Below are 27,024 nucleotides of genomic sequence, written 5' to 3'. Positions count from 1 at the left end.
ATTATGAGAACCTAAACTGGATTTATTTATGCTGTCACAAAATACGTTTTTAACGGATGAAGGATATATTGGTTTTAATTGAAATTAATTATAGGAATGCCACTTTTACATTATTAAGGTAACTGAAAATATAAAAACGTGCCCTTGATATCTTAATTAAAAAAACCCTATTTCCACCAGAAGACGACTGTATTTCAAGATATCATTTCAATTAAAAAAAGAGATCCGTTTTTGCCAACTTTTCAATCGCCAGACGTGTAGAAATAAAACAAATATGATGCATATACTGATGCATGATAAATATTGTATCTGTTTAAGAGATGACGTCTAAAATTAGTATGACTACGTTTCATGATAAGGGTTTCTGTTGGAATTAAATCAGGCATAACTTTATCTATGTTTATTTTCATGTGAAATTAATAATGTCTTATGATAACCGGGCTTCATGATAACGTTAATGGAAATACTGCATGAAGAAAGCCACAATTATATAAAATTATAATTGTAGCCCACCATCAGACAGTGGAAACGACCCAAAACGGAAGTTTACTAATAAGCATAACTATAGAGTCAGCGGTGTGTCATTTTCGAAGCAGAAAGTTATTTTCATTACAGTCAGACTTTACCTTTATGCGCCCTCACGCGGACATCATTGCGCACTTATTGAGAGGCGGAGACCAGCTGCAGCTTCCCCCCGCTGAGTCAGCTTCTGACTCTTCCACGGAGTTTTCCGTACTTCCTTCTTGCCAGTAAAATATCTTTATGTCATAAGGAATACTTTTTTTGTTTTCGTGTAGTCGGCTTTAATTAGCCTGCATATTATCTAACTTAGTGTGATACCGCAAAACTGCGTTCCTGCTGACTGCCGGGTGTGTGTATTGTACATCTGCCGAGAAACTGAAGCACCTCCTCCATCTTCAGTTCTACAGTGGTGGATACTCTCGAACAGCATGACACAGTTTTCAGGATTTGTGAGTTGATAGTGCGCTCCTGCTAAGGTATGTTACCATTTCTTTTCTTTTCAAGACACAGTGTTATGTTTAAGGCAAATAGGACTGGAGAGGAATATGGAGAGGAAGGTCAGTGCCAGTGACTGCGAGTTGTGGAAGTTTAACCAGCGTCCTCTTGAACAGTTGACTTTACGCAACGCAGAGGACGAGGAAACTAAAATCGCGTCAATATTAGGACTCAAAGAACATCAACACTTTATTGATGCCTTTTGTAATAGCCTGTATTCAGTGTGAAATGAGTAAAATACTGCAGATCAGTGTGAACAAATGCACTTAGTCGCCGTTAAGAAAATAACATTTAAATTCCTGTTTTGCATGTATACAATGCTTTATATCATACTATATGTTTACATAACTGAAAATTAATAGTTTACACTACCAACTGTACTGTATTACATTATTTATTATTGCATGTCACACAGTCAGGCCTTGTCAGAGTTGACCTTATTCTGCTTAGCCAAAAAGAGAATCAGGCAAAACCTGTTTACAGGGGCCTAATAACAAGTTAGTAGGAGATACCCTGTAATGACTTTTCACTGTAATATTTCTTTTGGGAAATGCACAGTGATTCATAGAAGTAGCCTTGTGAGATTTTTTCACTTCCAACCTTTATCTTGTACATCTCAGGTACACGTATTCATACAGTAGGAGACACCAGTATACCTTTAAAACCTATAATTACTCCAACTGTTTTGCATCATGGCTGGTTGCTGTGTGTCTCTTTCACATTCTACATCCTCATATAAAAAAATTGTGCTGTGAGGACTCTGGGATATGTTGGCACACACACAGGAATCAACAGGCTGCATGCACTCATTGTATGCTGCAGAACAAGGGCAGTGTGAACTGGCACTTTCGAAAGTTGGACCACTAATGCAAACTACGTGACCAGTTCTGTGAACACAGTGACTCTCTACGTGCTCTCAGTCCCCTCAGTAATAATACGCTTTGGTGAACAGCTGAGAAAAGGCTCACTGACCTTGATGTGCTATCCCAGCACACACACACACACACACACACACACACACACACACACACATGCGCACACACACACATGCATACACACACACACAAACACACACCGTATTCAAATTTCTTATCAACATATGTATATTTAACCATCGTAAAGAGAAAGGCTCAATGTTGCTAAAAATAATTGTCTCACCCCCTCTTCTGTAAATGCACCCTGCTGCTTCCCTGCTGCACATTATACTGTTCACTATGTCATACACACACTATCTTTGCTCGGTGAGATTGGCCATTTGACATCAGACATACATCTTTTTTTATTGGCATCTTTCTCACAAACTGCACTCACTTTCTCACAAACACCGGACTCAGTCCTCCTATCTTGGGTTTGTGGCTCAGCACACTTCCTACCCTGTCAAGATGCAAAGGACTTCACTGATATTTCTAAAGCAGTTCTGGCTTATTTAAGACGGTATCCTTCTTCAAGAAATTACAGTAATAAGTCTGATTGTTGAGGCTGTGACAGCTGCGGTCAAATGTGGATAAATGTGCTTTTCTCATATTGTTTACTTGTTATCTTGCAAATTGTGATCAGAGGAAAACCTGTTCAACCGATATGTTTCATCTTCCAGGCTCTAAATGTTTCAGTTCATGACTGAGATGTTCTCCTGAGTTAAAGTTCACATCTTGTCGAAGGATTACTCTACTGACGGCAGACAATGGCTTCCAATATAATTGTGAGTATGGACATAAGTACAATAAAGCCAATAGAAGTGGGGAGGTTTTTTTTGTTTCAATTAATGTACCAAATAGTTCTGTAGCAGGCATTATCTTTTTGATTTTTGAGCAATAAGCATGAAGGAATTCTAAGCATTTTTGGACAAACATTGCACCAAACATGTCAACTTCACGGCCGCGTTTATTATCACTGTGGATTTTACAAATAGCAAACATGAGCATGAGATAATGTGTTTGATATCTGCATTCACAGCCCTGTAGGACTATAGGGCATCTGTTAAAAGTCTTTCAACACTTACTGTTTTAAAGGCTTGTGTATACTGAGTTGAAACCAAATTGTCTCTCCTGCATTACTACAAAACATACAAGAGACCTTTATAAGAAAAGCATCAGAGGCTAATGTGTTCCTCATGAATGGTCACACCTTAAAACAGCTGTAAACATGAACAGATGTCTGAAATGCAAAACAACTTCTGTTCTTAATCCAGCATGGGATCAATGATGGGTATTCATGGAGGACAAAGGGGACATTTCTTTAAGAGATTAATGTACTCCAAAACTGTTTGAATTTCAACTTATATGTTGCATGTTGTTTAACATTGGAGACATTAGCACAGACTGTTGTGTAGCCTATATTTTAGCATGTTTTTGATGTGAGCATTTTGCCATTCTAATGTTATTCAGATGGGAGAAAGTAAATATTGATCAGTGTGAACACAGCCAGGAAATTAATTTCACACTTAATGTGACATTCAGTATCTGTCTGCCAAAAACCTCAGATGTTCTCACTGAATGACACATGAACCTGTTGTGAATCTGCTTACACAATGTGCAAATGTATATATTTCTCCTGCATTATAGGTTATACTCCTGATTAGCTGTGTGATTTGTATCATCCTGGATACCATCGCTCCTTTTAAAATCATGCATTTTAAACCTAAATCTGAACCATGGTTGAATGACACCATGTGTGCTGTCCTTTGACATTTTAAAGGACAGCTGCTGCAGATATCAGAAAATTGTCAAAGCTGAAAAGACAAAATATTTTTCTGAAATTATTTTAATAATTGTCACAAACCTCTTTTTTTTTTTAGTACCATTAACGCTAATCTTAATACCCCCAATCTGCTTGTCTTGATGTTTTCTCATAAACCTGTGAAAAACTCCCCGACTTTCCTTTTTGACAAGATTGCTATCATTAGAGCACATATCGCACCCCCTTTTTACGACCCACCCATCACTGTCACTTGCTCTGTTGTTTTTAACCAGTCTGAGCCTGTCTCTTCAGTTCAAATCTTTAGCTTGTCCCACAGATGTTTTCCCCCCTAACCTTTTTAAAGAGATTTGTGAGACTATTGGTGTTGTACCAGCAAATTCTAAGCATGCAGTAGTGCAACCATTGATCAAAAAAATCTAATCTGGACACTTTGGTTCTCTCCAATTTTAGGCCAATTTCCAAACTGTTTTAGAGGAAGTTGTATGCATACAATTGCAATCTTTTTTATACATACATTGCATTCTTGAGGTGTTCCAGTATGGTTTTAAAGCCCTTCACAGCACTGAATCAGCTCTTTTAAAAGTTTTTAACAATCTTTTATTAGCTACTGACTCTTTCACACCTGTATTCAACACAGTAGACCACAGTAGTCTCATCTGTCACCTGGAACGTTGTTTTGGCATTAAAGGAACTGTTGTGGAGTGGTTCAGGTCTTACTTGTTGACCGTGTTTCCTCCTCAGCGCCTCTCCCTTGTGGAGTCCCTCAGGGTGCTATTATCGAGCCAATCCTTTTTTCCCTTTACATGCTCCCCTTAGGGTCCATTCTTAGAAAATATGGTGTCTTGTTCCACTGCTATGCAGATGACGCTCAAATTTACCTGCCTTTTAAATGGAAAGATATAATTAAAACCATTGTTGGACTGTCTCAAAGACATCAAAGCTTGGATGACCTTACATTTTTTAAACTATAATTAGAGTAAAACTGAAGTCCTGATATTTGGACCCGTTAGTGCCTGTGAGGCCCCTTACATGGATCTGCGTTCCCTTGAACCATGTGTAAAACACACAGTAAAAAATCTGGGTGTGATAGTGGACGGTGATTTTAAATCGGACAAACAGATAAACTCAGTGATAAAATCTACTTTTTCCAGCTGAGGCTCTTATCTAAGGTCAAGTCCTTTTTATCATTACATGATTATGAAAGGGTTATATATGCTTTCATCTTATTCTGACGTGATTACTGTAATGCCCTTTATGTTGGTGTTAGCCAGGCCTCCCTCTCACGCTTACATTTAGTCCAGAATGCTGCAGCTCGTCTTTTAACAGGAACACACAAGTGAAAACAAATTTCCCCGTACTGGCCTCCCTTCACTGGCTACCTGTATGTCTTAGGATTGATTTTAAGATTTTATTGTTTGTCTACAAATCATTTAGCTCAAACCTATCTCTCTGACCTTTTACAACTGCACATCCCATCAAGATCACTCAGGTCCACTGACCAGTTGCTTCTGGTTGTCCCAAGATCAAGGTTGAAACACAGGGGAGATCGTGCCTGGCCTCTACACTGCATGTTTTTAAATCCCGTCTTAAAACACATCTTTATTCCATGGCGTTAAACTCAGTATGAGAGTTGCCTTTCTTTTTCTTATGGTCTTATTGCTTTTAGTATTTTATTGTCTTTTTATCGTTTAAACTGGTCGTTGTGTTCTTATTGTGTTGTTTTATGTTTTTTGCTTTTTTTCATTGTACAGCACTTTGGTCAACTGTTGTTGTTTTTAAATGTGCTTTATAAATAAATTTGACTTGACTTGTATAATTTGATATTGGCTCACGTGAAGCAGTGACACTAAACTGACCTGAGTGACTGTTGTATTGCAGGTGGAACAACAGTTCTCTCACAAATTCACAGTGAAGGTAGTTCGAGCAGAGAATGTCACCAAGGGAGCGCTGGGTGACCTATGTGAGTCTGAATACATTTCTTGCTTCTTTTGCACATGATTCTTACATTCATACATATTGCTGCTTCAAGTTATTCAAAACATGCTGTGTGCACACAGTAGGTAAATCTATGTATTTGTGTTATTTTCTCCAAGAAAAGGTCTCCAACAAGAATATAGTTCACCATCTTTATTTTTGCTGGGTAGGGGGAAACTGTGAGTTTGGGCTCTGTTGCTGTTTAGTTACACTGTAGGGAAACAAATCCTAATAATTCAGTTTGTGTGTGTGTGTGTTTGCAGTGGATACACCAGATCCGTATGTGGAGCTGTTCATCCCGTCAGCTCCAGAGAGCAGAAAGAGGACAGCGCACATAGACAACAACATCAACCCAAAATGGAACGAGACGTTTCACTTCATATTAGACCCCAACCAGCAGAATGTCCTGGAGGTAAGAACAGCATTTTCTGGTCTAATTTAGTCCAGTATAATCTATCCCAGTACAGAGGGGAGGGATCTAGTGGAGCGTAAACCCACATTAACAAAGTTAATCATTATTTTTATGAGATTAATTAATAGTATGATCATAGAAACTATCAGAATGACTCATGCCACATTTTTTTATATTGATAGTTGTTTAACTAGACTGTTTATTCATGATTTAAAGGTGTGAACTTGAACATATGCCAGAATAACGAATGCATTGATCTTGACGTGACAACTGTACACTTCTGTTGTTTATTTTAATCAGCTAACATTAATGGACGCCAATTATGTGATGGATGAGACACTTGGAACGTCATCCTTCGACATCAGCAAGCTCAGAGTAGGCCAGACAAAGACGGAGATTTTCCTCATTGGCAAAGTAAGACATTTCACCTTCACATTAAACGCATGTAGTGCAGGAAAGTACTGTCGACACTTATAGAAGCTTAATTTACATTCTCGTTAAGATCCCACGGCCTCCAAAGAAATTAGATATATCAAGATTGATCACAAGGAAATGTGTATGAAAAGATGAACATGACACCTTTCATTTTTCATTTGATATAATGTTGTTGTTCAGCTTCAGTGAATCACTACACACTATACTGCATGTGTATGGAGGCCAAAGTGTGCCATCAGAATAACTCTAGACTTTTTTGTTAGTTAATCATAACAGATTAATTAATTGATACATTTTCAATATATATAAATAAAGTAATGTATATAAAGATTGATTTCATTTCTATTTAAATAACAATTGCAATGATGCAAAAAGGTTTTAAACTGACCATTATTGACCACTGACCATTCTTCTCTCTTTTCCTCTTATTTTCATTTTTTTTACCTTGTTCATTCATTCTTTTTGCCTGTTGACAAAAACACCAACCACAATCAACAGCTCCTTCACTGTACCATAACCACATATTTCATTGTTTTGACAGGCAACCAAAGTATATTTAGAGATGTTACTGGAGATCTGGTATGTATTCCAATTACTATCAATCATCTCAGTTATTTTAATTTAGCGATAAAGTGATAATTGTTAGTATTCACTCTGGCATCAACCTAAAGGCCCTCATGTGAAATGCAATACAGGTAATATCTAAATTATGCTGTGTGTACAATTGTGTCACAGGTTCACTGGAATACACTGGAATTCAACTACTGTATAGACAGGAATTCACCTGCAGCAGTGCAGAAACTAAAATTAGAACTGAAAGTGGTGTGGCTCCGGATTATCAGGATACTTGTTAAAGCTAATATACAGTTAAAATGCATCATAACTCCCATTGTATCACTGCATAGACGATAGTGGTAAGGTTTGGAAATTCCATACATGTTTAAAGGTTTACTAATTATGAAAAAGTGAGTTGTAAGAGAGGTTTAAGGTTATGACTGTTTGTCTGTTGACATTTGCTTGTCATGAGATTATTATGAGACATCTTATCTGACCTAAAGATCACTTTCGACATCACCAGTAGTATTCCACAGACTTATCTTCCTCTCAGCAGAACATGTGAAAGGTATTCACCTTCCCACTATCAGATTTCTATCAGAGAATCTTATATTTCATAATTTGTGTGTACAGCACCAATCTTGACCTGCGGTTCAGCCTGGCCCTGTGTGACAAAGAGAAGCAGTTCAGACAGACCCGCAGAGAAAGAGTGATGCTGGGCATCAAGAAGCTGCTGGACATGGAGAAGCCTCGTTTCCTCCCCAGCTCTCCAGAGGAGGTGCGTACAGAGCAACAAAATATTTTAAAATAGAAAAAATATGAAAATCTTTTTCAATAATTTATGTAAATTAGTGAGGTGATAGCTTAATTTATTCAAGCACTCAACTTCACCATCCTGTTGTCCTTTCCTACGTACAGCACAACGCTGGAGTATCATGTGGCATGAAAAATTAATGGCTGCTGTGAGCTGACAGAAAGCCATTCATGTTTCAGTAACATTTTCTTTTAAATCAGCCAATTGATTCACACTTAAAGAAATAGTTTGACATTTTAAGAAATTTGCCTAATTGCTTTCTTGCAAAGAATTAAATGAGAAGCTCAATACTACTCTCATAACTTTCTCTAAAATATGAAGCTACTGTACGGTCAGCAGCCGTTAGCTTACAGTAGTTTAGCACAAAGTCTGGAAACAGCCTGGTTCTGTCCGAAGTTTAAAAATATCTTAAATCTAGAAACACCTTTATATATCTCCTCAGTTTGATCAGTTTACACTTTGTTTTTTTATTCCCCAAAATGTCAAACTAATGCATTAATCAATAAGCCACAAAAGTGAAGCGAAGTGACTCTTTGTCTCACTGCGACATATATCCAACACATCTTTTTCATCGTACTGGTGAAAAAAAAACTCTCTTATTCATTCTTATTTATGAAATGTAGCGTTTATTAGTGAAAAAAATGTGCAATAAAAAATAGTACAAATAAAACTTGTGCAAATCTTTGAAGTCTGTTGCTATTGGTAATGTAGCCAGACTTGCTGCAGACTTGCTGACTTGCCAATTTCAAAACTGTGAATGCACTTTTTCACAAACTGTGTTCTCAGTCTATAATAACACGTCTGCATTTCTCACACTGAGAAGTGAGGCATGCAGTGAGCTCTATAAGCTTCACGCTCTGCTCCCCCTGCTCTGAGCTAAGCAAAGTTTCAGTTTCTCGCGAGTATAGTTTTGGCTAGACGCCCTTGGGCCTGGCTGTAATCTCCAACCAAGCCTGCTCATGTCTTCAACTTGTGCCGGAAACTCCAGAGGAATTAGATAACCAGCCACGGCTTTCCACTATGCTCTAACATCACATAACTCGATCTCCATGATGGGTCTTGTGGGACAAAGTTTGTCAGAATATTCATAACTTACTATAAGAAGAACACAGACTGCAGACAGGAAACAATGTTGCACAGTGACAATTACGAAATAGTTGAAAATCTGAAGGGATAAGTTTAAAAATGTTGCAAAGGTGTGACGCAACTGGCATGGCTCCTTCACTGTATAGAGGCAAAGGAGGGAAGTTACTCAAGCTGAAAGAATGAGATAGAAAGAATGTGAGACTCATACACTTGCTGTGTAGTATGTAATTATGAGATTAAGTACGCCTCTGTCTTCCTGTCATCATTACTATCTTTTTGTGTATATATATGTGTGTGTATACGTATGTGTGTTACAGGTGCCAGTAATAGCCATAGTGGGTTCAGGAGGTGGTTTCCGCGCCATGGTCGGCTTCTCAGGTGTGATGAAAGCCCTGTTTGAGTCTGGGGTCCTGGATTGCGCCACTTATGTCGCTGGTCTCTCCGGATCCACCTGGTCAGTTTTACTTCCTCTCTTCTCTCTCTTCTCCTGACCCCTCTTATTTTTAAAGGCACTTTCTGTCTTTTTTATCTTCCTCTTTGTTGTCACTGCCACATTTCTTTTATCTTACGTTCTCTCTGACTCTCCTTCGGTGTTGCCTCCTCCCTCCTCTGGCAAACTTTCCTGCCTTCCTCTGCTGGTATGAAGCTGTCATCAAGCGAACACTTCTGGCTTATTTCAGTCTCCATCTTCATGTTTGTGGAGTGACTTATTGGATTTGACTTCCTTACAAGTACAGTAAACCGCTATGGTGTCATAAAGAGCAGAGTGTGTTTTTTAAGCATATATTGAGTGACTCCAGAACATTTCATCTTAGATTTACATTTGTGCAATACGTCTTTCTTTCTCAATGCTTCATTGTGTCTATCCAATTCTCTTTTTATCCCTGTAGGTACATGTCCACTCTCTACTCCCACTCGGAGTTTCCAAATAAGGGCCCAAAGGAGATCAACAAGGAGCTGATGAAAAGAGTAAGCAGTAACCCGCTGAGGCTCTTGCTTCCCCAACACATCACCAACTACATCCAGGCCCTGTGGAGCAAAAAGGCCTCAGGGCAGCCTGTAACCTTTACCGATATCTTCGGTATGCTCATAGGAGAGACGCTTATACCTGCGGTAAGAGCCGTCTGAGAGCTGATGTTTGTTTTAATTTCAATGGAATTCCTTTTTTCTCTGTCTGCTTATCGTTCACCAGTATATTAGCTTTTTCCCGTAAGTCCATGTTTCATTTCCTCTCTTTTCTTTCGAACTGTTCTCATCCTAATTTAAACTTTCTATTTTCATTTCTGTGCAGTCTTTCCCTGTATTTCAATTTCTACTTTCATATTTTACTTTCACATAATCGTGGGAGTCACAATGGAACCAAATTCTGGTGTTGTATGTGAGAATACTGTTTGAACATCTACTTTACGTGTGAATAAATGAATGCGAGTGTAAATGATTGAATAAAGACCGTTCTATTCAATCAGAGGATGGACACCAAGCTGAGTGAATTTCAGGAGAAAGTAAACCAGGCCCAGAGTCCCCTTCCTCTCTTCACATGTCTGCATGTCAAGCCAGATGTTTCTGAGCTCATGTTTGCAGGTAAATATCTGTCATTTTGTGAGTATTTGCTTGTGCTTTTATTAAATTGTGTGTTGCATGTACTCTATGTCCCTCACAGAGCTGTTTTGCATATGTAATGAGTAACTAGAGTTGATCAGATGAGCTTGGCCACATGCAAAATAACCAAGCGATACATATTTCCTTATAATGCTACTCTGCTACCACAGAGAGGATGTGTCATGACGTGGTGGGCTGTCGTGTAATGACTGCTCTGTGGTGACAGATAGCAACTGTGTTATATCAAGAAACCGAGTAGAGTGCACAAGGCCGTAACAGACTCTGGGTTAGTCCCATGTTGTATAGTACTTCCTCAATGTTGATGTAGCCTGCACAGCTACAGTGCAACATGCTTCAGTGGAACTGATAATTTGAATAGAAAATACAATCAAGTAATGACAAAAATCTGTCATGTTTGATAGATCAACGAGTCAAGATGTGCTTATGAGACTGTCTGATTATGTTTTAGTTTAACTTGATGTTTTGCCAAAGGTTCCAAGAAAATCTCATCACAGTAGCTGAAATACCACTTTAATCTTCATGCCATCGTTCATTGGAAGATGTTACGTGCGTGACTCTGTCTTGGTGCTAACTTCAGGAAATGTTCGCATTTACAAATGACTTGAATTGTTGTCATAGATGTTTGTTTGACGCATGTTGTTCAGAAGCACAAAATGACTGCTCAGCTGTGTGGGTTTCAATTCTTGGATAGATAGATCAGAAATTTAAATAAACACACAGTAGCTCAAAAAGCCATAGAAAACACCTGCATTGTGAGGTTTGAAGCATCTCAGCATCTCACCCACAATCTGACACTCGCACTGTTACTGTAGCAAACCACAAGCAGTCTGTTTGTTATTTCTTTTGAAGAGGCATTATTGTGCAGTATCACTTTGATATGCATTAGAATAAGGCCAAACTCATTCCTAATCTACAATCACGTTGTTTTTTCTAATTTTATTTCTTATCATCAAATATCAATCAAATTCCCTGTTTCTTTATGACTGAAACAATGGAAAATAGAAAGCTCAAGTAAAGTTCAGTTGTGAAATAATCTGCACATTTAAAAGGCAATTATTGGCTAAAAGGTGACAGAGGCTTGAGTATTTCCATTGTATATGAATATATCTGTGTGTATTGTTTGTGTGCATTTGTGCAACTGTTTTCACTTGCATGCCTGAGTGTTTGTGTGTATGCAGGCGCCTCACAGCAGCGGGTGTTACTGGTGTTGCGACACCCGTGCTTTTACAGAAATATGATGCCACTTTTTCCTATGGTCATTGATGAAATTAAACTGAGTTCCCCATATATGAAAACCTATTGGTCAAGTTAGAGTCATTAAACAGACATCCAGCCAATCACAGCTGTTTGACCAACCCATCGGGCCAGGGAAGAATAAAGAGTTTAAGGAAGGTTAAGTTGTGTGCGTGCGTTCAGACATGGTGCTTCTCTCACAGCTATTTAATACTAGGAAATAAGGGCAGTTCTGCCCTTTGTTATTTCTGACACTGGTTTTCAGTAGAGTACTGTTTTTGTAATGTGAAAGCTGCTGTGTTCTTGCCAATTTCACCCACTGACTCAGGTTTTAAGTAATGGGTATGGTTGAGCTGGACAATGTAGCTCAGTTTTCATCTTGTTGTTTATCATGGATGAATGAACTGGCCCTGGAGCGGAATTGATCTTTGGGCCATATTGACCTCCGGTTCCTCCCACTCTCTGTGTATTGTTCTGTTGTGAACTATCAGACAGGTACAGTGCACACTGTACACACAGTGCAGACAACACAGAGGCCCAACCAGCCAGTACTGCTTCTGTGGAATATTATGCCACCCTGGGCTTGCTGTGTTAGTTTAGTTTGGTAATTTGATTAAATATTAATGTTGGAAAATGCAACATGTAAGAAGAGAGAAGTAGATTTTTACACATGACCCCTCTGTAAGACAGGGCCTCAAGAATTGATAAAAGAGAACCTACGGTGGCTGCGAAACTCACAAAAAACACAAAAGGTCTTCTCTAGAGCCAGTGTTTGGTTTTTCCATTCTGGGCTACTGTAGAAACATGGCGGGCTCCGTGTAAGAGGACCCGGTCCCTCTGTACTCTGTACACACTGCACCTTTAAGAACGTTCAGTTTTGTCATTCAAATAAAGTTTTGTTAATTCAGACTCAGCTGCTGGAGACTCTTTTTTAGGTCTCAAGGAATTTGATTCCCTGAATTTTGACTTGAAGGTGTCCAGTCCAGGGATACAGACAGTGTTTGCCCATGGTCTTATATTCAGTGCCTCAATATGACATTTTCAAATCTGCGCAAGAGATTAGACAGTAACTACATATGCTAACTGTACATACATTGCATTTTTAGAGATCAAAAACACCTTGGTAACTACAGAGCAGACACAGTGGTCGGTGACAAGTGCTTATTCAAAATATGGCGTACGTGTTCCAAAAATGTTTCTGTTACATTAACACTGAAGTTTCAACTTGCAGACTGGGTGGAGTTCAGTCCTTACGAAATTGGGATGGCAAAATATGGCACCTTCATGACCCCTGACTTGTTTGGAAGCAAGTTCTTCATGGGAACTGTTGTGAAGAAATACGAGGAAAACCCTCTTCATTTTCTAATGGGTGAGCGACATGTTTTCATCGACGACCACTGAACACAACAGTCAGACTTTTGCATATCATATTTAATAACAGTATATTTGTGCATCAGGTGTGTGGGGCAGCGCCTTCTCGATCCTGTTCAACAGAGTGTTGGGGGTCAAAGACACAGCTGGTGGCAGCACCATGGAGGAGGAGTTAGGTAATCTATCTCTGTTTCTCTGTTTCTCTTTCTGTGTATTGTACAGTATAACTTTTGTTCTTTATGCATCAAACAGCACAGTATACACAGAAATACTGGAATAAGCTATTAGTATAGTGATGTAAAGTAACGTAATTTTCAGGTTCTTTTGAAAAATGTACAAAAACTGGCCAAACGGACGAAGTTTTGTGCACTTACATTACAACAAAAGAAATATTTTACATACTTGTGAATATATTCTTTATTGTTTAGGAGAAAATGTGTTTCTTACATCCAAAATATGATTTACATGATTATTTTCCTTGTGTAATAATATATTTTGGAATTGTGGACCTTGAGACTAATCTCATATCTCATCATAATCTGAAATATGTGTTTTTAGTCATGGTTACTTTATGTAAGTGAGCATACGTGTCTCCAGCCTTAGTCTTTGGTATGTATTGATCAGTTGATTAGATAACAGGTATGATTTGAAAACACTTTCCTGTCACACCCTCTTACTGACACTGGCATTCAGTTATGTCTGAGATCCTACTGTTTGTCTTTTCTTACGCTCTTTCTCTTTGTCTCATGACACCAGTAGGTATCTTCACACCTTTAAAATGACCTCACCAGACTGTAAATGTGTATTTTGTGAATGAGTCTGTGTGTTTTTTGTGTGATGTTACCACAACAGTGAAGGTATCGGCTTCCTGTGATCGTTCTGACAGCTCATCGGATGTTTGCTCTGGTTGACTGTATTTGTTTGGGGTGACCTTTTAAACACACCTCTGACAATGCATCGGTTGTACTTAAGTGCTAAGAATGTCTCCACCCAGTTGAAGAATGCATCAGTTTATCAGATGTATTGCATTTCCGCCAGGGATTATTCTGACAGCAATAAATAATAGACAGTAAATTTGATAAGGTCTAAAAAACATTCTGTTAGGTGCAGTGTTTGTCTGTGATGATATAAATGAGATTAACAAGTTTCTTTTGAAGTTGTAACCTGATGAGTGAAGCTGTCATGTGTCTTACAGAGCAGATCAAACCACAGCACATCGTTGGAGAAGACAGTCTGGACAATGAAGACGGGCCACGTCAAGGTGAGCTGCATGATGCATGATTCATAGGCTCTTTAATGTGTAGTATAATTAAATTTGTTGAAATGAAAATTGTTTGTATCCTTGAGTTCTAACAATCGTGTTGATGTATGTCCTTCATCATGAAACACTTGCCAAAGCAGTTTTTTTCAATACATTAAATTATCCTTTGTTTACATCCTTGTTTGCAAACTCGCAGTCTTTTTCTCCACCGCCGTTGTTGGCACATTACTAAGTTTCTTTGCACAGTACCGCCGCCAACTGTTGATCAGTGGAATAGCTTGAAACTAGTGGCAGGAATGTGAATTGTGTTGACTTCATCCCTGTGTACAACTATTGGTGCAAAACTTCACAGGGTACATTTAAGTAACCTCATGTAGCCTAAATTCAGTTGCAAATTCTTCCAGTTTTATTGCAGAAAAAGACTTCCTGAGCCACAGTTCAATTCTTTGTAATTGCAAACTATGTTGAAGGATGGCTCCTCTGGACAAGGCATGCTTAATAGTATTTCCTTCTCACTGTGTTGGTGTTCAGGTGGCACAGAGAACCCGGAGGCAGAGGAAGAGTACCATCGCACTGCTCAAGCCAGCTGGGTTCAACGAATGGTCACGTCGCTCTTCAGTGACTCTGCCTTGTTCAACACAAGAGAGGGCCGGGCCGGGAAGGTACCTTTAAAATATTCACTGGAAACCATGAAAATATTTAACATGCATGTGCTCATGCTTTATTCTAGTTTCACCTTTCCTATATTCAAATTCACAACAACCTGCCTTTTTTTTACCTCCATACCCCATTTCACTCTCTAACCAGGTGCATAATTTCATGCTGGGCCTGAACCTGAACACCAACATCCCGTTCTCCCCCGTCACTGAGGTCACGTGCCACGCCCCTAGTCCGGAGGAGGAGGTGGATGCTGTCACAGGTGAGAAAGATAAATGCACAATTCAATGCTTCATTTTTACAATAGCCACGCAAATGAAAAACAGGCCAGGACATGATTATTTTGCATATTGTGGTTTTGAATTTCCAGTTTCTTGATCATCTGGTCTGGGACTGTTTAGGAACTGTAGACAGTCACAATAGGAATGATAATGAAATACAGGGAAATGGATAATAATAACTGAGCAGTACCCGGTGGTTTAATGTGCAAGTAGATGCATGTGAGTCTAATTATAGTTTGGGTTGTGTATTTCAAACCTTACCCACACACAAAATATATTTTAGTACTGACCCCATACTGACCTTTACACTGATGTTTGTTGTAAAAATAAACTTGTTCTGTTATGTTAAAGCACCATAAATTGACTTTTTGCCACCACAGGACAGTGTAAACTGTAAACACAACACTGACACTACTTTCACCATAAAAAGTTGTTGTAGTGAACACAAACAATTGCCTATATACACATCTAGACATGGATCACCATTAGCATTTATTTGGAATTGTGTTTCCTCCTGATGACTAGAAGTCTAATATTCATCCTCTTTTTGGCTGTTTTGGTCTCTGCCAAGTTATGAAGTTAATATCTGGCTCTTTAACTGCCAGCTAACTTTTTCTGTCTGCTGCTTGGTGCTGGGCAGGTAGTGTACAGTTGGTTTATCAGAGTTTTTTTCAGTGAAAACAGCTGCCAGCTGTGGCTGGAAATAAATTTGATGACTTAACAGTGAAACTTAACGGTGACCCCATTATGCAGAAATATTCAAATGCACTATTTTTAGAATGGGTGAAAGAAACACATTTATACTGCATGCAAAAAACTGCATGGTGTTCACCATAAACTGCATGAGATTAGCATAAAGTGGGCATGTCTGTAAAGGGGGGACTCATGGGTACCCATAGGAACCATTTTCATTCAGATATCTTGAGGTGAGAGGTCAAAGGACCCTTTTGAAAATGGCCATGCCAGATTTTCCCTCACCAAAATCTAACCTAACCTTGGAGCGCTATTTTGTCCCCTTCCCGACAAGCTATCATGACATGGTGGTACAATGGATGCCTTAGGTCTTCTAGTTCCATATGATAACAGTATCTTCACTGTAACTTTAACACTGAGCCTGCTACAGCCTCTGAAAGACAGTAATGTCGGCCAAGGACGCCGGCGTCCTTGGGGAGTTTAAGAGATTAAAACATGTTTGTTAAGCAGACTAAGGAAGTTAGGCAGACAACAGGCACTGCAATGCAGGTGTGGTATTGGCACCAGTATGAACAATTTTTAAAAATGATACTCAGCCGTACTCCCAGTCAAAATTACATATGTGAGTCACGAAATCAGCTGGGTTAGTTGTGTGGAATAAAATGTGCCTGCAGACAAAGGCAGTTTCACAATAATGTTTCATCATCATTTAATTAATTTGGTGGAATTTTTTCAGACCCAGATGAATTTGATCGTATTTACGAGCCTCTTGATGTGAAGAGCAAGAAGATCCATGTGGTGGACAGCGGCCTGACCTACAACCTTCCCTACCCCCTCATCCTGCGACCACAGCGTGGTGTTGACCTCATCATCTCTTTTGACTTTTCTGCACGACCCAGCGACTCCAGCCCCCCATTTAAGGTCAGAGTCCGACTTTATGCACAGTCATGAATTGCTAAAAATGATCAGTGCAAATGGAGAATCAAGAACAAAATTTCATAAATTGTAAATTTACACCTTAGGAGCTCCTGTTGGCAGAAAAATGGGCTCGAATGAACAAGCTCCCATTCCCCAAGATTGACCCCAAAGTCTTTGACCGAGAGGGCCTGAAGGAATGCTACGTGTTCAAACCAAAAAAAGGCGAAAAGAACTGCCCCACTGTCATCCACTTTGTCCTGGTCAACATCAACTTCAGGAAATTCAAAGCGCCTGGTAAGTGCATGTGCATGTGGTGAGGTTTCCGCCGCATATGTGAGAGGGAAAATATGCCAAAACAATCTGGATTATTATAATAATGCTGTTTTACTGGCATGGCATATGAGGCATCTCTTCCGCGAAGTTGCACTGGAGTTCAACCATATTCAGTAAACCGTGGACAGCTTTTCATGTCTAGTCAGAAGCTGGGCCCCTCATCTGAGTGACCTTCATAAAAAAAAAAGTCTCTGCTCAGGGTCAGCGTGATTAAGTAGTGGAAATGGTGTGCCTGTCTTTAAGCACACCTGCATTTTGCTGTGTGTGTGTGTGCACGCACACACAGACGGGAACCACAGTGCACTCAGTGTTTTATGAGCTGTCTGGGTGAATTATGGTTCCCTTAGGAGCCAGGTGGCGGTAGGGAATCTCTCAGTCCAGTGGGAGAGCTCTGTGTGTAAACAGGCCATACATCATGAGCCATACAAAGACACACTAACACTGCATCTCCAGCTCATCTCCACTCCGATGCCTCTTTACATTCAGTAGGTCATCTGCCTACATACTTCCGCTGTTTATGGACATTACATAATGGTTTTTGCACTCGGACCCAAAAGACGTCCAAAGGAATCACACTATATATGGACTTCCCCTCTGTGGAAAAGAAAGTTGGATACTTTAAGTCATCAAGGGAATCAGTTCAGAATTGGACGCCTGCATTTTCCAAGCTGTAACTTTTTCCTGCACGTTGTCTTTCATATGATGATAGAAGTTTTCCACAAAAAGTAGCTGATGAATCCGACGTGACTAAAGCAAACTATCTTGCAATCTTACAATTAAATTATTCTAACAGCTTTGATTCTACTTTTATTTTCCTGTGTAATAAAGCACCATAAAGTTGTAAACTCATTGTTGCACGCCTTGTCTCTGGTTACAAAGAAATTAGAATAATTCATGTATTGTCTTCAATAGTAAATAAGATCAAATTTGAAGCAAGCAGGGTTGTGCTTCAGACACGCAATCGTTTTTTATTGCCTCAGTACATTTAAAACATATTAAAATTTTGTTAAATAAATACAAAACAATTTTACCTCAGGGTATTTATCTGTAGCTTTTGATCAAGAATTTGAAAGGTTTGAACTCAACTCTTTAGCCTTTGTTGATGGGAAGTGCAAAAAAAGGTGGTGAGATTGTTTTGTCAACTGCTGTTGAAACTCAACATATATATTTCATCCTCGATACCAACTCTATGTTCATCCCACTGGATCAGTTTTTATTTATTTACTTTCGTTCTTTCTTATTTATGAACAGGTGTTCCCAGAGAGACCGAGAAGGAGAAGGAGTTGGCAGATTTTGACATCTTCGACGACCCTGAGTCGCCTTTCTCCACTTTTAACTTCCAGTACTCCAACGAGGCCTTCATCCGACTCCATGACCTCATGGAGTTCAACACTCTCAACAACCTGGAGGTCAGTTCTGTCTTTACGAGATGTTTATTGTTTACAAAATTGAGATTTCTGGCACCAAGCAACATCAAACAATAGCAATGTCTGCAGTTTATACTACAGACACTGGATGTGTCTTACGGCCATGAAGGGATTATATAGTGATTCACTACCGCACCTTCACATGTTATGAATGATTTCAGTTTGTTGCATCATTCATTGTCATTCATGGTTAACCTCATGTAGTGTTGTCAATAGGGGAAGTTTTGCATTTTTGTATTGTCATTACCTAATTGGCAGTTTATTAAGCAACATTGAAAATTTCAAATTCCAAAGACTCGCCTTAGACCAGATGGTACAAGTCTTATTTAATGTCAGACTGACTTTCATTTACCATATCTGAATCACTCCTGCTGATTAAGGATTCAAATGTGATGCAACTTGAAGGTCAGCTTATTCGGACAGACCTGCACTGTCACGTTTTCCTGAATATCTCAATACTCAGCGTTAACGTATGGAAAATGACATTCTTGCCTAAGTATCAACTCAATCAAATGGTATTAACATTATTATTTCCATTGCTGGAAAAATCCAACGTGTAGGCAGAAATTCAGAAGTCTGGAACCAGGCCACAAAGTTTCCTAAATCATCCAACGCTATTGAAATGTCCCCTACAGCATGAGACTTCAAACACATGAGCGCATCCTGATCTTTATATATTTAATAACCTGGAAGTCCCAATAATATTTCAGTCAATATTGCAAAAATGTTTTGTGTTCAAGTACCTGTCATCTTGCTTCTTTAAATAATAAATCTAAATATGAATAGACACTAAACACATCTTAAAACTAATGCACATTGTTGGATGATAAAGAAGACTCAAGTGAACCTTGAGACCTCTTCTTGCAAAAAAACAAAACAAAACAAAACAAAACAAAAAACAGGAAATATCCTTGTATTGAAATACAAATTAATAGATCTAGGGTAGCATTATTTTTCCTCATTGATGATAAAATATGGCATTTTGGAATTAATCTCTTCATTTGTCCCCAACAGGTGATTAAAGAGGCCATCAAGGACTGCATCGTGTCCCGGAAAGAAAACCCCTCAGGCCGCTCTCTTCCGTTCTCCCTCAGTGAGATCCCGAAGAAGAAATTTCTCAAAAGAGATCCGAAACCCTGGAATCTCCTTGGAAATGATAGCCAGTAGCCTGATCTAAGGTGGAGACTTTGGATAAGCGGACTATAGGGATTTTTGTACATTCTTTTGGAAATGTGATCATATGTTGATCTCTTTTCTTTATGTTTTTACTCCTGAGGATTTGTAAAACTCTGGATTTGAGATAAGTGCCTGATAAAGGGATTTTGTAAAGAATCTTAATGTTTACTGATAAAAAAAAGTCTTGTGATTGCATTCATAGAAAAACACAGTGGGAATTTTCATTGTACTTTATCTAACAAATTTGACTTCTGGGAAACCTGCTTTTGCTGTCGGTTTTTGTTGACCACAGACAGATGATGGTTGCTTTCCCTGTGGTTATGAGAGAGACTGGATGTTGAAAATCAACACTTTCTAAACACTGCAATATGACTGGATTGTTGACTCCATCACAAACAGCAAGAGATTGTGAGTCCTTCCTTTTATTTTTGATACTTTCTGGGGATCTCTACCTAAACCATCTCTATGTTTGAAAGAAATGTCCACTTCATACCCCAGTGCTCATTTCACTTTCATACATCATGTGAATTTTCTACTGGAGCTGCAAAGTTCCCATTTCAAGTGGACACCTCTTAGCCTCAGCTCATGCTGCCGAGAGTTAAACATTTGCATCTTTAATATGATTTTATATGCAATCATACTGTTTCCAAACTTTGCTTTCAGCTATTTGAATGCACTGTAAGAAGCCTCACCTGTAGTATACCTGTTTGTCAGCTGAACTTTTTCCATCTCGAACGTGCGGCTGCAAAACATGCTATTCGCCATGTTTTTGTTTTTTCACCAGATGGCTCGTCTAAACATGTAATTCTGTTTGATAACATGGAAGAGGAGCTTGTAACGCTTGGTTTTGTTTGATGGCAACTCCTAAACACGCCAAGTGCACCCCCTCTCGATACCTCAAACATCTCAATGTTGTTTACCCACCTACAGGGAAGGAGCACTCCCTGCTTCTCTGTAGGGAGTGTCTCAAATTAAAGCCACCATTTTGGAAAAACAAAAACTTGATACCATGGAAACGGCCCCGCTACTTCTTTCCCTCTCTCTTTCTTTCTCTCTCTCTCCATCAGGATAAAGGTGTGTTTATTTTCCTGACCATGTTGTTTCAGGCTGCCTTTTAGATACCGGCACAGTTTGTTTTTCTCGGGCCATTTCCTCCTCCTACAGTCCAACTTGCTGCAGGATTCCTCGAACTCCCCCATATGCTGAAGTGAAGCTTAGGTCAGAGCAAAGGAAGGCTGGGTGGAGTGGTGAGTGCAATGATGAGATCCACTTGCAGCTAGAGACGGTGGCTCTCGGCGGCACTCAGTGGAATTTTACACACTACTACCTACACCTGCAGAAGCGGAGGCCTGGAATCTGACACACTACACCTATACCTGCAGGGGCCCAAAGGCTGCACAGAAAGCAGTGGAATGTTACACTGAAGCACTTCCAACCCCTATATGCTCATTCTTCAGCCTCACTGGTTTGGAAGAAACTCAGAAAACTGAAAACAAAAAAAAGTGTTTTGCAGTCTTGCTGCAGGGATGAATGGGCAACAAACCTTTGCAACTTGCAGTTTTCTTCTTTTTTTTTTTTTTTTTAGGAGATGATTCATGTCAGTTTTTACATGTTTATGTTTTATGTTGTTTTCTTTAAATAAATAGATTTACATTTTGGGGAAAGGCATTGATTAACCTTCTTGCTGAGCGAGAAGATCGATACCAGCATACAAAACCTTAACTGTATGAGATGAGACAAGAAAACTTTCATTTGTGACATTTAGAAGTGCTTGTAGCTAGATTTTGTTACCTTTGGACAGGCTAGCTGTTGCCCCCTGTTTCCAGTCTTTATGCTAAGCTAAGCTAACCAGCTCTTGGCTGTAGCCTTATATGTAGATTAAAGGACATATGGCATTATGTATTTTCCATATTTTGTGTGCAACAAAACAAGCAGTGGTCATTTTTGACACCCTGTAAAACTCATGTTAGGCTACACTTTTTCATTTTTCTTTATAGCATTTGGCTGATTAATTTAGAAAGTATACAAGAGCTGTAGTATGTTTCTTTTTCTTTTTCTTTTTTTTTTTTGTTTAATTACATTTTTATGATCTATGACAATGTTTACAAATGTGTAAGATGCTAAAGCTCTAGGGAATAAAGTGGTTTATATAAATACTGCTGTGATCATTAACTCTGTGTTATAGCTGATGAGACATGTGCATTGTAAAAATAAATAAATAAAAGAGAGATATTATCTTCTGCGTAATGTTTTCTGTTAAAATATTTGACACCCTTTTCTGTATCAAAGAGACCCTTCCTGAAATAACACATCAGCTGGAGAAAAAGTGAAAGGTTGTAGCTCCAGCATGTTCTGTTTCCTTTTGTCGTAGATTAACTGTTTTAAAAATGTGGTGATATAAAGTAGGCGTATGCTTTTTAGTGTGTTGAACTGTACCAGGATCAAAAGGAGAGGTGTGAAATTCCAGAGCCCTAGAGCCCCCACCCAAAATGTTGAAATTACAAAAAAAAAAACCCACATTTTCTCACATACCTTTAGTTGTATTTAGCCATGCCAATCACTCAAGTTGTAAGACAATCAGGTTTGAAAGTTTTTATGTAAATGTAATCAGTTACACCAGTGGCATGGCTCTACGGTGGGACGATTTCGGTCCATCTATCTGTCTGTCAGTCAATCATCTGTCCACCATTTTGGTCCAGACTAATATTATAATAGAGTGTTGAATGGCTTGCCTTGAAATTTTGTACAGACAGTCATAATCCCTAGAGGTTGAAACCCACTGACTTTTGTGATCCCCTGACTTTCCTCCTAGTACCACCATGACATTTTTGTTTCTACTGAAATATGTCGACAGCTGTTTAAATTTGTCCAATACTCATGACCAAATACTTGCACTTGCTTTTATCCAAAGTGAGGCAACACGATCAAGCCATGGTTAAAGTAGCTGACTAGGTACAATAGGTATATATAGGTATATCTTTAGATTAAAGTAAGAAACAACTGGAAGTAGACAAGCAAATGGACTGCACTTATATAGTGCCTTTTTAGTCTTATCGACTACTCAAAGCGCTACATGCCTACATTCACCCATTCACACACACACACACACACACACACATTCATTCACTGACAGCAGAGGCTGCCATGCAAAAGGCCAACCTGCTCATCAGCTATGATACAGCGCTTGCTATCCAAAGCGCCCCACAATATTTCTATGCTCACCCATTCATACACACATGCTCACACCCTGCAACCATCAGAAGCAATTTGGGGTTCAGTATCTTGCCCAAGGACACTTCAACATGCGGACTGGAGGAGCCGAGCATTCTGAACCACCAACCTTCTGATTAGTGGACTCACTCTATCTCGAGCTACAGCTGCCTAGCTGCAAGTGCATAATAAATACCATAAATACCGTAAACAACAAGAAAGTAGTGCAACAATAAACAAAGTACTAAAAAGTCAAAGGGACTCAAGTGTTGGGGTGCTCTCAGATTATTAAAAGTTAGCATTGGAGTGGAAGCAGAAATCTGATGTCTGTGAAGATTCTCAGTCATCATGGTCATGGACTCACCTGAGGCCAAGTGTAACGACAGTCGTTGGAGTTGTCACATGAGGCGGAAGGTAAATGGCTGAGAAGTCTCAGGACAGCATTGCAGGTGGGGGATAAGTGGTGTCATAAACCTCCTCCTCTGCTGAGGGATGGTGGCTCCACTTTGACGTAGATAGCCTCCTTCACTCTTCTTTCAAACCATCTGTCCTCCCTATCCAAAATATGTACATTATCCTCGAAAGAGTGTCCCTTATCTTTCAGGTGTTGGTAAACTGTTGAGTCTTGACCTGAGGAGTTGGCCCTCCTGTGTTGAGCCTTGCGTTTGTTTAATGGTTGTTTAGTTTCCTCGATATACAAGTCTGTGCATTCCTCACTGCATTGAACTGCATACACTAGACTGCTTTCCTTGTATTTGGGTGTGCGGTCCTCTGGGTGGACCAGTTTCTGTCTCAGTGTGTTGCTGGGTTTGAAAAACACAGGTATGCAGCGTTTGTTAAAAATCCTCCTTAGTTTCTCAAATACTTCAGACACATATGGAATAACGATGTTGTTGCGTTTCTTCTTCTTTTCTTTTTTTTTCTTCACCACCCGCAGTGTTGGAGTTCTTCCTGGATCTTGTAGCTGTTTTCACAAAGGTCCAGTTGGGGTACCCACTAGGGATGTGCAAAATTATTTATATTTGTATTCGAATAAAAGTGGAAATTGGTGTAAAAATCCAGTTTTTGTTTTATAACACTTTTAATTTTAGGATATTAAAGCGTTAAAATATGTGTTTGTGAATAAACTATCTTACGAAGGAGGTCCCCACACCGGGTCTTGAATTCAAGTCTCCCAGATCATAGACAACTGCACTTACTACTGAACTAAACCGAGTGCAACACCAATATGCAGACAGACCTTTTCTTATTTATACACCCATAACACAGAGACAGCACAGCGAATAACGTGTAGAGAAGAACTTCAAAGGTAACCTAACTTTGTGGAAAGGAGAAGGGGAACAACGGGATATGGAGAGTCCCTGTCCCTGAGAAATGTGTGTCATGCAGCAGGTGGATGTGACTGCCCTCATTGAGACCTGCTGATAGACGTAACAGCGGAGCAGAGGAGAAAGACTGAGTGATGTAACTGACCTGCACACTGGTATTTGACATGGGGTTTCTTTTCCTTCCCAAAAACAAATAATTTTTAAAATATTTGTACGAAATAAATGACTGTAAAAAAAAAAAACACTATTTGTGCTTTGCTGAATAACGTATTTGGACTCAGGCACACCCCTAGTACCCACAAGCTTTAAGTACATCCTTCAGGTATTTGTGCTCCCTCTGTTGGGCCTGGAGACTTGTTGGTACATTATCAGCTCAGTGGTGCAGGGTTCTGATAACTAATAATAGATTATGCTCCAGTAGGTGGTGAGTGTCAAAAAGTGAGTATCGGTCACTTTTTGACCTGCAGTTTGTGCAGGGTTTCCTGCAGTCCCGATGCCAGAGGAAAGTAACTGGCCGAGCATTTGGTTTTTAGCCCTGACCCCGCTTGGTTTCCTGCATACTTCAATGTGGAGGTCCCTGCCCTCTTCAATGTTAACGGCACAGTCCAAGGCCGAGCTGTTGTTCTTGACATCCTCTCGTGTGATCTTGATGTTATTGTTGACTGTGTTCTGTGAGGACTTGCACTCTCTCTCCTGGGTTTTAATTGTGACCCATGTGTCGTCCACATGTCTAAACCAGCGGCTCAATCCTGTTCCTCTGAAGGAATTCAGGGCTCTGCTTTCTACTTCTTCCATGTAGAGGTTGGCCACAATGGAAGATACTGGTGAGCCCCATGGCACTGCCATGCTTTTGTCTGTAAATCCCACTGTTTTACTGGAAATACAAGGTGTTCAGACAGAGGTCCGGCAGCAAATCTGGTCTTGGCTGAGGTTGGTTCTGTTGTTAAGGGTGTTGTCATGTAGCAGTCGTTTCCATACCATTTCCACTGCCTCCATAGTTGTGATGCATGTAAACAATGAGGTCACAACATAGGACATAGGATGGTTTCATCTGGATCTACTTTCAATCCTCGAACCTTGTTCACAAAGTCCATGGAGTTTTGAATATGGTGAGGATTGTTACCAACCAAGGGGACTAGGATGGCAGATATATGAGATCTTCAATGCAATTCAATTCAACACAGATGGCTGCCCACCTAGAGCTCGGTTCTGCTTGAGGTTTCTTCCTGTTAAAGGGGAGTCTTTCCTTGCCGCTGTCGCCAAGTGCTTGCTCATGGGGGAATGTCGGGTCTCTGTAAATTAAAGAGTATGGTCTAGACCTACTCTATGTGAAAAGTGCCCTGAGATAACGTTGGTTATGATTTGGCGCTATATAAATAAAACTGAATTGAATTGAATATGTTTGGCAATGTTATTAGTAACTGGGTTGATGCTGCTGATAATGGGCCTGAGGGGGGCTCCTTCTTTGTGAATCTTGCGGAGCCCATACATGCATGGGATGGCTTCTGTGAAACAAATATCTCAAAACTTGGACAAACAAAACCAAAACTATCTGCACAGCTAGATACCACTACCACCACTGTATTTTGTAATTTTGGTGAATTTACCCTTTAAATGAACATTATATGATACATTTTATGCATTCTGAATATTACTTTCTACCCTTTATTGTTAGTGTTGTACTAAAAATAATTCCAAGCTTACCTCATAAAACATCTTGTGATGACTGATATGTTATTCAATAAATCTCAAAGCCAAAAACATGCGCATTGCTGTTATAAAAATCTCAACATCTGGCTAACTTGAAGCTGTAACAGTTACAAAACATCACACCACAACCACTTTTACCGCCAGAAAGGAGGAAACCACCCACAGTCTCTCCCAGCTTGAAGACCTGCTCCAACGCAGCACCCACTAAATCATTACATTCCCCAATTAAAGCATCATCCAAGAGCAATATTCTCATCATGTGCGAGTAATAATTATGTGCTTAGGACACTTTGCTTTGGTGTTAGTCCTTTTCTCTGGCACGGAAGCACTTGGCCCAATGCCCTGCAGATTTGCTCTGACATTGAACGATGTAGAGCTGTACTGCCTTGCAGACACAGTAGACAGCTTTTGGGAGCTTTTTCATTTTTCACCTCCTTCTCAGAGTCTGTCTATCTCGGCGTGTACTCTACAGGAGGGGAAATGGCCTGCATATTGAAATTCTCCAGGGCTTGTTAATTTGTACATTCACGTGAAGATCATGTATGTGCCTGCATTCTCACCTTTTGATGAGCTGAGTCATTCACATAGCACAGACGGGTTGGTGCACTCCACAAAGCCCGCAATGAGGATATGACCAATGCACGCAACACTATGTGTGTGTGTGTGTGTGTGTGTGTGTGTGTGTGTTTGTGTGTGTGAATGAGAGGGAGTGGAGGAGGAAAGGAGAAGGAAAGGAAATGCATGTTTTAATGCATGAGTGTGTATTGACTGTCTAGAGCAGGTCTATGTGGGGGTGGGGTGGTGGGAAAAGTCCTG

At 39.6% G+C, this 27,024-nt stretch overlaps 1 protein-coding gene and 1 pseudogene across 1 annotated transcript; one reads left to right on the top strand and one right to left on the bottom strand.

The window, feature by feature from the left end:
• Window positions 1-667: 667 nt before the first annotated feature.
• pla2g4ab (phospholipase A2, group IVAb (cytosolic, calcium-dependent)) lies at window positions 668-22,195 on the top strand. The gene is made up of 19 exons (XM_044361310.1): window positions 668-998; window positions 2,612-2,716; window positions 5,593-5,674; window positions 5,952-6,100; window positions 6,401-6,514; window positions 7,077-7,114; window positions 7,724-7,868; window positions 9,308-9,444; window positions 9,881-10,103; window positions 10,457-10,571; window positions 13,075-13,212; window positions 13,301-13,390; window positions 14,410-14,475; window positions 15,007-15,137; window positions 15,283-15,394; window positions 16,843-17,027; window positions 17,129-17,318; window positions 18,609-18,766; window positions 19,799-22,195. Exons 2-19 carry the CDS (start codon window positions 2,699-2,701, stop codon window positions 19,949-19,951), a joined length of 2,244 nt encoding a protein of 747 aa, XP_044217245.1. The 5' UTR covers window positions 668-998; window positions 2,612-2,698; the 3' UTR covers window positions 19,952-22,195.
• Window positions 22,196-23,522: 1,327 nt separating this feature from the next.
• Window positions 23,523-26,467, bottom strand: LOC122989069 (annotated as a pseudogene).
• Between the last annotated feature and the right edge of the window lie 557 nt (window positions 26,468-27,024).

Source organism: Thunnus albacares, chromosome 9 (assembly GCF_914725855.1).
Source record: "Thunnus albacares chromosome 9, fThuAlb1.1, whole genome shotgun sequence".
Classification (NCBI taxonomy): Eukaryota; Metazoa; Chordata; class Actinopteri; order Scombriformes; family Scombridae; genus Thunnus; species Thunnus albacares.
This window is presented reverse-complemented; position numbering and strand designations above follow the sequence as displayed.